The sequence below is a fragment of the Muntiacus reevesi genome, chromosome 3 (genome assembly GCF_963930625.1).
Source record: "Muntiacus reevesi chromosome 3, mMunRee1.1, whole genome shotgun sequence".
Lineage (NCBI taxonomy): Eukaryota > Metazoa > Chordata > Mammalia > Artiodactyla > Cervidae > Muntiacus > Muntiacus reevesi.
Window position 1 is genome coordinate 75,437,969 of NC_089251.1, and position 11,263 is coordinate 75,449,231.

Genomic DNA, 11,263 nt, shown 5'->3' on the forward strand with positions numbered 1-11,263 from the left:
CCAAGCACTGGTTGTTATCCTCATAGGCAAAATAAGGTCCCAAGATTGAGTGACTTACTAAAATGGCGAGTCTGGACCAAGGACCCAGGCCTGTATGCTGCCAAAGCCCATGTCCTCTGCCCCACCCAGCCTACCTTCCCCATATGAGAGCATTTACTAACAGTGCAACTGTATTAGAATGGGTGGAACAAAGATGGTAATTTCCAGAGGGCCAACCCACACCTGTCATCCCAAAACAGAATGCTACAGTGCTACCTACCACAGGACATCTATTACAGGCTGACATTGACCTAGTCCCTCTGCAGTGGTCTCATGCACCGGTTTCCCTGAGCTACGTGCCATCCCTGGTAGGGCTATATCTTGTTTCTACCTACTTTATTAAAGCATTCTCACAGTACTGTGCATAAATTAATTAGCACACATTCCTCTAAAAGAAACAGCCCCTGGATTTTAGCCTTAATTCACAGAGACAACAAAATACAGTATTGGATTTCCAAGTTAAGAACAATCGTGGCTTTTTCCAGGTTCCCTTTTCAAACGCATACTTACTGGAAAGCCCTGTGTGGCTGCCTTCAATGGTTGGGTGGGAGTGCCCTCTGGCCCAGGCATAGCTACCCAAGTCAGGAGAGCCAAGAGCAGTCACCAGCCAGGGGAAGGGGGTATCACTGATGAGTGGGGCTGATGCATTGTAATTAATGGTAATAAAAATAGATACTGCAGGAGAGAGAAGTGCCAAGCCAGGAATCCCTACTCTCAGATAGAATTTCTCACAGGTAATGGAAAGAAGAAAGAAAAAAAAAAAAAAAAGTCACTTCTTACAGGAAACCTGATATACACGTTGCCTACAGAGGATTTTTGTAAAGTAACTAAGGAAATGCAACTAAAGAAGCAGCCCCACAAAAATGAGAATAGCTCAACTTGGGAAACTCTCCTACAGCCCAGGGGAACCTGGTACTGCTATAGGCAATTAGATCTTGAATTGCTAAGAGCACAGCGTTGCGTCTGTAGTTTCTAGGTAGCCCTTGGGAGGCTACAGCACCCAGGACTTGTGGCTGGAGAACGCCATGAGTCTTCCCCTGCAAAGGAGGGAGGGAAAGAAGCAGGCTGGAAGCAAAGCACGGGAGGAAAGAGGAAGAAGAGGGCCATTTTCTTATTGACCTGGTACTTCCCAGTTGTTGCTGACAGTCTAATCCCATTGGTCATTCAGGCATCCGTTCGAACATCTCCTGGACGCCCACTGTGTGCCAGGCAGATCCAGAGTCTCCAGGGGGCACATGCGACGGTGATAAGCCAGTGACAGTCCCTCAAGGATCATGCGATCAAATCCTGGCAACTCAGTGCGCCCCGGGACGGGTGTGTGTCAGTCTCCGACGGAGCGCGCTGCACGGCCGCGCCCCACATCTCGTGCCCTGTCTGCCCGCGCGACCGGCCGGTTAGTGCCGGGGGTGGTGAGCAGGAAGGAACCGGCGGCCCTCCCCCGGCACCTCTCCCGGCTAGGCTAGAGGCCTACGGGAAACCGCGCACGGACCCACCGACCCACCGACCGGGACTCTGGGACCTCCCGCGTGGGGGCGCTCGCAGGCAGAGCCGGCGGCAAGGCAGGGCCGGGTACGCGGGCCCTTCGCGCTTCCGCGGGAGAAAGCCGGCGGCGGACTTCCGCGGCTTCTTATCCCGAAGCCTAGAACCTGGCCCCCTCACCTGGATGCCCGACGCTCCGCGCCCCGCAACCCCTTCCCAGGCAAAGGGTCCCGCTGTCCCCTGCCAGCCTGGGAGGGAGCGCCGCGCGGGTAGGAAGGGCTCCGAGACCGAGCCGGGACCGCGGGCGGGGACGGAAAACCCCGAGCCGGGCCGAGTGTCGTAGGCAGGCGGGCTGCGCCTGGGACCTGGGGACCCGTCTCAAGTCCCACTCGGCCCTGGCGCCACCCCGGGCCGATTCCCCGGGTTTACCGGCCTCCACACCAGCCCCGAGCTCTAAGTTCTCGCTCTTTTCGTTTGAGCAAGATCCCCTGTGAGCCCGCGGCCTCCAAACCGTTTGCTCGAGAGGGCGCTCCAGGCCGCCGCGTGGGTCCGGAGAGAAAGGCCGGCAGAGCGGAGGGGCAGCGGCGGTCCCCGCTGGATCCTGTTGCTCCGGCCCTGGGAGCCCCGGGCCGGGCCAGCCACGTGCGGTGCAGGCGACGCCCCGATTCGCGCTGTTTCGCGAGAGCGGCCACCCGGAGCCCAGTGCCCTGCTTCCGCACCCGGGCTCGGGGCGCCGCGGCAACCGTCTTCAAAAACGGAGAATTCCTGCGAGCGGAATTCCCGGGCCCTGACCTGCCCCAAACGTCGGCCAAAACAGAGAATAGTGGGGTGCGGCGGGGCGTGGAGGGGGTTTGGTTGCAGAGGGCAGGCGGAGGCGAGGCGATGCGAGCCCGCTTTCAACGAAACAAGAGCGAGGCCCAAGCAGGAGGCCAGGTCTGGGCGAGAGTGCCGCCGCGGCCTGCCCACCGCTGCTTCCCCAGCCCCAACCCCAGCCCCGACGCCCCAGAGATTCAGAACCGCCGGGAAGGCCTGAGGCGGGCGACGCAAGGGCCCCTGTCTGCCCAGCGGATTTCTGCAGTCTGTATAGGCTGGAAAAATAGAGAAAAGTTCTAGTCCTCTGGTTTGGCACCGAACCCCTGCCCCTTCTCTGCTGGTCGTTGGAAATATCCAGCTAGCATTTCCCTCTCCTTAGCACCTCCTTCCTTCCGAAAAGCTCCAACTCAAAGTGAGGGGAGCCCTTGGGAGGCTGGTTCCTATGCTTTCTCCCTTTCTCCGAAAGTCCCAGGAGTGGGCCATGCGCCACCCCTGGGATGGGCAATGGGTGCCATCTGTGGGTGCCCAGACCCAGACTGTCCCTGACCAAGAGTCAGGGCAGGGGCATTTGGTCAGTGTGGGCTCATTAAAGAACACCCATCCATACCTGCTGCTCCCTTCCAGAAAGTCTATCCCAGGGGATTTCCCAGCCTACTTGGAGGTGAAAGAGACATTTCAATAAGACCCAAATTTCCAGAGGTCTACAAAAGTTTTCTCTTCTGCACCCATGGACCTTCTCCGATTTCTGCAGGACTCTCAGGTGCATCTTAGGGGAGGAACAGATTGCATATTTCATAGATTCCTTGGATTGGTTGCAGGAGGCGGCAGGGGAGGTAGACCCAAGGCATCTGACACCCTCAGGCACTCCAGTGGCTGCTCTGAGCACTGGAACCTGGGGCTGAGATTGTCTTAGGGTCAGGCTGGCATCTATCAAGTCCTGGAGGACCCAAACACCTGCCAGTTGCTCTATCCTGTGGGACAAAGGCTGGCAGGGAGGGATGCAGAGTGTAAAGAGGCCCTAGCTGACCTCAGTAGACTTTTTAAGGGCAGGCACTCAGGTGCCACTGTTAGCAAGAGGTTTTAGCCCAGACCTGCTAGAACCAGTTTCCTACAAACATGAAGAAAGGGAGAGTGGCATATGGACATATATGCGTGCATTGGGTGATGGTGATACAGAATTTCTGTGCTTACTCTTCATATGACACACACTGTATTGTCCAAGATGGCAGGTGCCACAGGTATACTCCTGGCAGGTCTGACTCTTGGGCTCAGCACCCAGAGGCCACAAAGAGATCAACACTAGAAGGGGTAGTAAGTCTGAAGCTCCAGAAAATCTGCCTTAGCTGAACATGGGCAGGACCCAGTCCCAAAGGAAGTTCAATCTTGCAGCTCCAAGGGGCCACTGAGGGGCATATTCCCAGTAGAAGCTGTGGCTGAGGGTGCAGTTTACTCACCTTTTCAAGGTTAGTATTCTTAGACTCACTCCAGCAACAGGGACCTGACAGATCACACCGGCCTCACCTAGTAGTGGAGAGAATGAGGTGGAGCAGGCTGTAAAGTGGCCCAGAGTCTCATGCCAGGAAGTTACTGCCCAGTCCCACCCGCTTGCACCAGACCAGGTTGCTCCCCCACAGCTACAGCCTGATCCTGCCAAGATTTAAGACGGCCATGGCCAGAGCTGGGACCTGCCTACCAGTTGTTAACCCTGTGACTGAGAAAGGGGTCTTGGAAAGAGTAGGTTGCCCTTTCTTGGGATACGTAAAGTGGGCTGTGGACCTCAGTACAGCCAGGGATGTGTATTTCCCCATGTTTTCCAGAGTCCTCTAAGCCCGACTCTGAGGTGAACTCTTGTGTGGCAGCACACAAGATTCTGGGTAAAGTGGCCTGGACACAGCAGGGCTCCTCCCAGCAGACAGATGCAGGCTCTGAACATGCCACCTGAACTTTTGCAGGGAGCTGTTCCTGCCACTGGTTTGGAACATACTTTGATAACCCTGTGGTCTCAGGACACCTGGACAAGCCCCCAGAGGCAAAAGTCTTAGGGAGACTTGGGTTCCACTCTTTCATGCCTGCAAGTTCCCCAGAGGACTGCTAGAACGCTAGAGTAGGGAACTTTGGGAAACGTTGCCAAGGGTTAGACGAATAAATAGGTGCCTTGCTCAAAAACACCAAGCAAAGTCAAAACCTGAACCAGGGGTTCTGGACCCCCCATTCCAGTGTTCCTAGCACCAACCTCCGAGTAAATTTAAAGGAGTAGGAACCGAGAAGCGTGACCTAGACACAGACTGCACAGTCCTAAACTGAATGCCGAGCCCAGGCTGTTTTGGTTTCGGTCCTGACACTGGGAGCCAGCGAGACTCGGTTTCCAGGCGAAGCGGAGGTGGAAAGGACCACTCAGTGAAGGATCTAACCCCGGGGCTTTTCAAAACCATAGGAACAGCCACAACACCCTCCTCTTCCACTCCACCTCTTCCATCTACTTGCCTGCCCTTCTCGCAGAGAACCAGCAGCACGTGTTTACATATGTGTCCTGACAAAGAAGTAAAAAAGCAAGATTCCCTTTTTAAGCCCCTCATCCCGGAGCTCAGCGACCCGGTTCTCATGTTGGAGTTGGCCAGAGCCGAGTCGGAGTTGAGAGGCCAGAACGTGGGGGATCTTGCCTCCACTCGATCCTCCCCGACCACCCACAGGGGAAGCACCACGAATTCAAGATTCCCTGCCCTCGCCTTCCCGTGGGCAGACCACCGGCGCTGCCCACCGGAGTTAACTTCCGTAGAGGCCGCACGGAAGTGCCGGGCGCATTTCGGGAGGTGGGACCCGTGGGGTTAAGTCTGTGTCCCCGCCCAGCGAGAAGCAGAGAGCGCTCAGCGGGGCGGTACCGGCCGTGGGGCAGCCGGCCCGGTTAGGAGACGAAGGAAAGGCGGGATCCTCCAAGAAGTAGATTGTCAGGCGTCTGCCTGTGGCCACTGCCAAAATTTCCCCACTTCTCTCTCTTACTCCCTCCCCCTTTCCCTCGTAGACTGGTCGGGTCCCGAGCTCCTAGGATGGGGGTGGAGCACTGTCAGCAGGAAAAGTCAAATCTTTGAGGGGCGCCCGAGAGCATCCAAACTATTCCACCCCACTGGTCGGCTCCTGGGCACAATCCACCCGGCAAACAGCGGCCCCAGGAGCGGCGCGATGACCCAGGAGGTCATCCGGAGAGGCCCTGCGAAAAGCTGTCCAAAGTTTCTTCCCCCTCGGGGCTCCCTCCGCCCCTCCCCGTCTCCTTCTTCCCGGCACCCCCTTAAACAGTCCTCCGCCTTCTCTTCTCCCCTCTTCCCTCCCCACCATGGTCCTCCCCTTTTCTTCTCCGCGCGTCTCCTCTCCGCCCCCCCACCCCACCCCGATCCAGCACCTTCCTTGCTCTTTGGGCGCCCGCCCCGTCAATCACCGCCGCCGCCAGCCCCAGCCCGGCCCTCACCTCCTCCCGGGCTCTTGGAGAGCCTCCGGCTCCTGTCTCGGGCCGCCCTCCGCTCTGCGCGGAGCCCGGCGATCTGTCAGCGGAGCCGGCCGGGGGGAGCCGCCTGGCCCGCCGGGGCTCGGGTTACCAGTGACTGACAGCGTCTCCATGGCGAATAATTTGACTCCGACTATTGTCTGGCGCGGGCAGGCCCCGGGTCAGATAACCAGACCAATCAGGGCTCGGGCCGCAGCGCCTCATGCCCGCTTAGAATAATATTATTAAAAAAGCAGCGAGCAAGCTAGACGGGAGGGAGAGAGCGAGAAGCGAACGAGGGAGCGGCGGGCGGGCGGGAGGGCGCGGAGCATGCGGAGCGGCGCCGCGGGCGGCCCCCGGGCTTGGACGAGGGCGCTGGCGAGGCGCGCGGCCGGCGGGGGCGCGGAGCGGCGCTGGATCCACGGCCCGCGCGGGGACGAACTGCAGTGACTCCGAGTTCGCCGGGAGCCAGCGCCAGGCCAGGGGCCCCCAGTCCGCCTCTTGGCTCAGGACGGTCCGGCGGGGAGGCGCCCATGCCGGACCGCGCGGCGCGCTGAGGGCGCGCGGGCGGGCGCGGGAGCAGCCGGCACCATGTCCATGCTACCCACCTTCGGCTTCACGCAGGAGCAAGTGGCGTGCGTGTGCGAGGTGCTGCAGCAGGGCGGCAACATCGAGCGGCTGGGCCGCTTCCTGTGGTCGCTGCCCGCTTGCGAGCACCTCCACAAGAATGAAAGCGTGCTCAAGGCCAAGGCGGTGGTGGCCTTCCACCGCGGCAATTTCCGCGAGCTCTACAAGATCCTGGAGAGCCACCAGTTCTCGCCGCACAACCACGCCAAGCTGCAGCAACTGTGGCTCAAGGCGCACTACATCGAGGCGGAGAAGCTGCGCGGCCGGCCCCTGGGCGCGGTGGGCAAGTACCGCGTGCGCCGCAAGTTTCCACTGCCGCGCTCCATCTGGGACGGCGAGGAGACCAGCTACTGCTTCAAGGAGAAGAGTCGCAGCGTGCTGCGCGAGTGGTACGCTCACAACCCCTACCCCTCACCTCGCGAGAAGCGCGAGTTGGCGGAGGCCACGGGGCTCACCACCACGCAGGTCAGCAACTGGTTCAAGAACCGGCGGCAGCGCGACCGGGCAGCCGAGGCCAAGGAAAGGTACGAGTAAGTAGAGCTTCCACACCAGCTTCCCCAGGGCTCGAGGGAGAGGGGATCCCGGGACGTCCACTCAGCCCCTGGAGAGGTCTGAACTGGGCCCCTGGTCCCAGCCAGGGCCCTGCTGCAGCCTGATCTAACCCGGACTGCTCTTTCGGGGGACCAGGAGATCAGAAATTTGTCTAAAGCGGGCAAAGCAATCGGGAAGTCGTCAACTCACTCCCTGGTCGCTTGTGCGCAAACGTGGAGAAGCAGCGAGCCTCGGGGTCAAGGCAACACAGTAGGCCTGGATTCCAGGCAAGGGGGGCGGGTACCGCAGGCAGAGCCTGATAGTTCTCCGAAAGTCGGAGGGCTGAGGGGTTTGGCGAGGACTATCGGGGTTGCGGGTTTTAAGACTGCGTGCGAGAATTCACCAGCTCTTCCTGGAACTTTCAGTCAGCCTCACTCAGCAGCACCAGGCCGTGTGATTAAGGGTCAGGACCGGGATTAGAACTTGCCTGATACAACCTGGATGTAGAGGGGCCTAGAAGAATTTTCCTTGTCTGGATAAGGAGGATGATAGGGAAAGCCTTTTATCCCGCATTGAAAGGACCAAGAGGCAAAAGGCTTGAGGAGGAAGTGTCAGCTCCCGGGGAGAAGAAAAACACATGTCCCGTTTTCTGCCTTGTTGGACCCAGCAGCCTTTCCCTGGATTGCCAAGCCTTTAGCTCCTCTCTCCTTAGGCTCTACGTTCTCTGGCGGGTAGGTCGGTAGGTCTAGGGTGAGCTGAAAGCAACAGAAGGGCTGGGAGTCAACTCGTCCTCAGAGAAACCAGGACTTCCTGAACTCGCCTTGCAGTTGACAATGAGGCCCCTGTGGCTTTGGCCTCTCAGAACCCCAAATCTGGAGGAGAAGATGGAGAGAAGCTGTGGGAACAGACTCCAACCTGAGTGTAACAGCAAAATAAGACACCTGGGGTCTGTGGTACTGGGTGTGTGCAGCCCAGAGTGAAGGACGGTCAGAGTGGGGGTGCTGAACAGTGTAATCGGAGGTAGGGAAGAGGCTTCCGGCTGACCCCGGTCTCTAAGACCATGAGGGTGGGGTATCCACAGTTGTAAGGATTCAGCTGCCAGCCTTGTGGAAAGTTCTCTTCCACAGAAAGAAAACAGAAAGAAAAGGCCCTGGAAAGCCAGTACAGAGAATCTACCTAAGAATTCAGATTTCCAAATCTGGGTGAGGGGCTGTTGATGAGGGAGGGAGGGTTCTCCTATGGAGAACCCTGCAGGAGGGGGGTTCTCCCTGTGGAGGCCCCCCTTCACCCAGACTGGCACGTATCCAGAATCCTGAAGAGCTAAGTGCACAGGCCAGGCCCAGGTGAAGGCAGAAGAGTCAGTTTCTGGTATGGTGGGAGATTCTCGGCCAGGATTAGCAACCTTCCCTGTCTCTCCTCTCAGAAGCCACCCTCCACACCCCCAGCCTCAGGTCCCAGCTGAAGCTTCCACTGTGCCACCTGGGAATGGGCACCTTTGCACCCTTCGGGCCTCGTTCAGTAGGCCCCACAGGGAAAACTCTAATGCGGCCGGACCATTTGGAACTAGAGGGAAAAGACCCTTAGCTCTGGAAACCTGTCCCTCAGACAGAGATTTCCCTCAAGCAAAGGAAAGCAAAAGGAGATGAGGACCTGTGAGATTTCAAGTCCTCAAGTGGACCCTCAGCCTAGAAGCTAGGGTTCTAACTCTCCTGGTCCCAGTTCTCCGCAACAAACCCTGGCTTTGTTTTCAGCCAGGAGTGATCTGAAAATCCAGGCACCTTCTCTTGGTCCCTGCTCCTCTGCCCCTCTGCTCTGGAAAAGAAAGGTTAGCCACTCGGCGGGGGCAGGCAGGGAGGGCAGATACAGGGAGAGCAGAAAGGTATTCCTGAGATTAAGAGCAGGAGAGGTGGGGAGGCAGAAATGATACAGGGAGAAAGTATAGAGAAAGAAACCGGGTCTGGAGAGACTAAGAGAACCAGAGCCCAGACCTGGAGGAGAAAATGGTAGAAACCGAAAACACCCGCAGGCTGCGCGGCTCTGGCTCCCGCCGCTGCGCCGAGCAGCCTCGGTTTCCCCCCTGACCCCTGCTTTGCTCCTGCTCTTGCAGGGAGAACAGCGAGAACTCCAACGCTAACAGCCACAACCCGCTGGCGGCGTCGCTGAACGGCAGCGGCAAGTCGGTGCTAGGCAGCTCGGAGGACGAGAAGACGCCGTCGGGGACGCCAGACCACTCGTCGTCCAGCCCCGCGCTGCTGCTCAGCCCGCCGCCGCCCCCGGGGCTGCCGTCCCTGCACAGCCTGGGCCACCCTCCGGGCCCCAGCGCCGTGCCCGTGCCCGTGCCGGGCGGAGGCGGCGCGGACCCTCTGCAGCACCACCACGGCCTGCAGGACTCCATCCTCAACCCCATGTCGGCCAACCTCGTGGACCTGGGGTCCTAGAGCCCCGCCTGCCTCGACGCACTTGCCTTCTGGCCTGGGCGCTGGGGATCCAAGAGGGACCGTGTCCGAAGGGCGGCCCGCGCCGGCGGCCCCACCAGGTACTGAAAGGCCCGCGCGCTGAGCGGGCAAGAACTGCCGGCCGGGTAGGACGGATGGCTCTCTGGTTTAGTCTTTGTTCGGGACTTTTTTTTTTTTTTTTTCTTCCCAACAAGTTGCTTTGGAGGTCCTTTGGAGGCCGGGACCGATCTTGAACCAGGGAAGGGAATAAATTATACACCATTCTCCTACTCTTTCTCTTTCCCTGACTTCTCCTCCCCTCTCTTCTCTTTCTTTCTTTGCCTTCCTTGCTCGTTCCTTCTTCCTCCCCCCTTCTCTTTTCTCCTTTCCCTTCTTCTTCTTTCCCCCTTTTCACTGTATGTTTCCCTCTGTGCCTCTTACTTGCCACCTCTCACTAGATTTCTGTTACTCTGCCTCTTTTTCTGTCTCCTCTCCTCCAGCCTCTTGCTCCTCGAAAACTGTACCCCTTAGTGTCTCTCCTTGTGCCTGGCCATCTGCGTGCGGTCCACCTATTCCTCACTTTCCTGGGGTGGGAGTGGGAGGGGAAAGAGCGAAGAAAAAACAGGGCCTTTGAACCTGGGCTTTCTCCAGAGGCCCTTCCCCGAGGTGTCAGCTTTGCGCCCAGTAACTTAAGTGAAGGAGAACGGGCCAAGGAGCAGAAGCCCCTGCACGCCCCCTTGCCTCCAGCCCCTCTGTCTTGGTGAGGCCCTGCCAAGCTCTCCTATTCCTCCCCGGACAGTGGCCACCCGACTCCAGGCGGAGCGTGCCTCCGGAGCTGCGGACTTGCCATCTCCCTGTTATGCCCTCATGTGAATGTTCTTCGGGAAATATTTCTGCTTTTATTTTATAATAAAATTAGAAATCATAAATATAAATATGGATATATACCACAAGGCCTGCCAGCCGGATGTGCAGCTGTGTCTGATTTCCCTACAGGGACTCAACACCCCGGGTGGACCGTTCTGGGCAGCCATGCCCAGTAAGTCCCGGAAACTGGGAGATGCCTTCCCACATACATAACCTATATCAATAGCCAAGTGAAGGGACTGAATACTCTGAAACCTCCTGCCCCAAAGCCCTCTGTCCCTTTTCTTGTCCCAGAAGCTCCCCGCAGGAGCGAGGCAGGGGCAACTGCTCTTGGGGACTCCTCTGCCCCCACCAGCCCAGCAGTGTCCTCAGCTGGCTCTTACCTGGGGATGGGGGAAGGAAATGAGGGGCTGTGTGCGGAATGTGGGTGCTGTGTTTGAAGATGCCAGGGCTGGGGAACAAGTTGGGCCATGGAGTTTTCCTAAAGGGCGGACTCCTTAGCAGTGATCGCAATGCCCAGAACCAGGTGGAAGGCACTGGGCAGATTCGCTGGACAAAAGGGCAGCCGCTGATCCAGCCATGAAGCCCGGATCAGGCGTGTGGCCATGGAGCAAAGGTCTCCATACTTAGAAATCTGTTGGTTTGGGGTGGAGAAGAAGGGGCTTGGGGAGGAGGGGAGTCCTGGAGACTTGACAAGCCTGGCTCTCAGAACGTGTGTTCTGAAAGGGAACAAGCAGACGCCAGGACTTGGCTGGTCAGATCGAGGAGTCCCTGCCATGCGTGGTGCCTCTGCGGCCATAAATTAACCTGCACTGCCCCCTCCCCTCTCCGGGATCCAGCCTCCCTGCACCCCATTCAGCAACACATCTAAGCCGGTCCTGGCAGATCTGAAGCAAGCGGGATTTCTCTCCAGGGAAGTTGTGGCTTTTTCGTGTCAGGTCTTGGGGGGCTGTTGGAATAATATACTTGCCTCCTCTGTGACCAGGACACTTGTGAC

The 11,263-nt window shown here is 58.4% G+C and overlaps 1 protein-coding gene and 1 long non-coding RNA gene across 4 annotated transcripts in view; one reads left to right on the forward strand and one right to left on the reverse strand.

Moving 5' to 3' along the window:
* The window catches only part of LOC136164421 (uncharacterized), a 71,796-nt gene extending 66,757 nt beyond the window's left edge, over positions 1-5,039 (reverse strand). For both annotated transcript variants that reach the window (XR_010662351.1, XR_010662350.1), the window contains exons 1-2: positions 4,816-5,039; positions 3,786-3,852 (exon numbers count right to left, since the gene is read on the reverse strand). This is a non-coding gene — a long non-coding RNA (uncharacterized lncRNA). The remainder of the gene's footprint in view (positions 1-3,785; positions 3,853-4,815) is intronic.
* Positions 5,040-6,138: 1,099 nt separating this feature from the next.
* SIX2 (SIX homeobox 2) lies at positions 6,139-10,354 on the forward strand. Of its 2 annotated transcripts, none has more exons than XM_065929347.1 (2): positions 6,139-6,963; positions 9,072-10,354. In XM_065929347.1, exons 1-2 carry the CDS (start codon positions 6,398-6,400, stop codon positions 9,400-9,402), a joined length of 897 nt encoding a protein of 298 aa, XP_065785419.1. In that variant the 5' UTR covers positions 6,139-6,397; the 3' UTR covers positions 9,403-10,354. The 2 variants fall into 2 exon arrangements, with proteins under 2 accessions (XP_065785419.1, XP_065785420.1); XM_065929348.1 differs by having other exon boundaries at positions 6,139-6,957.
* The last annotated feature ends 909 nt before the right edge of the window (positions 10,355-11,263 follow it).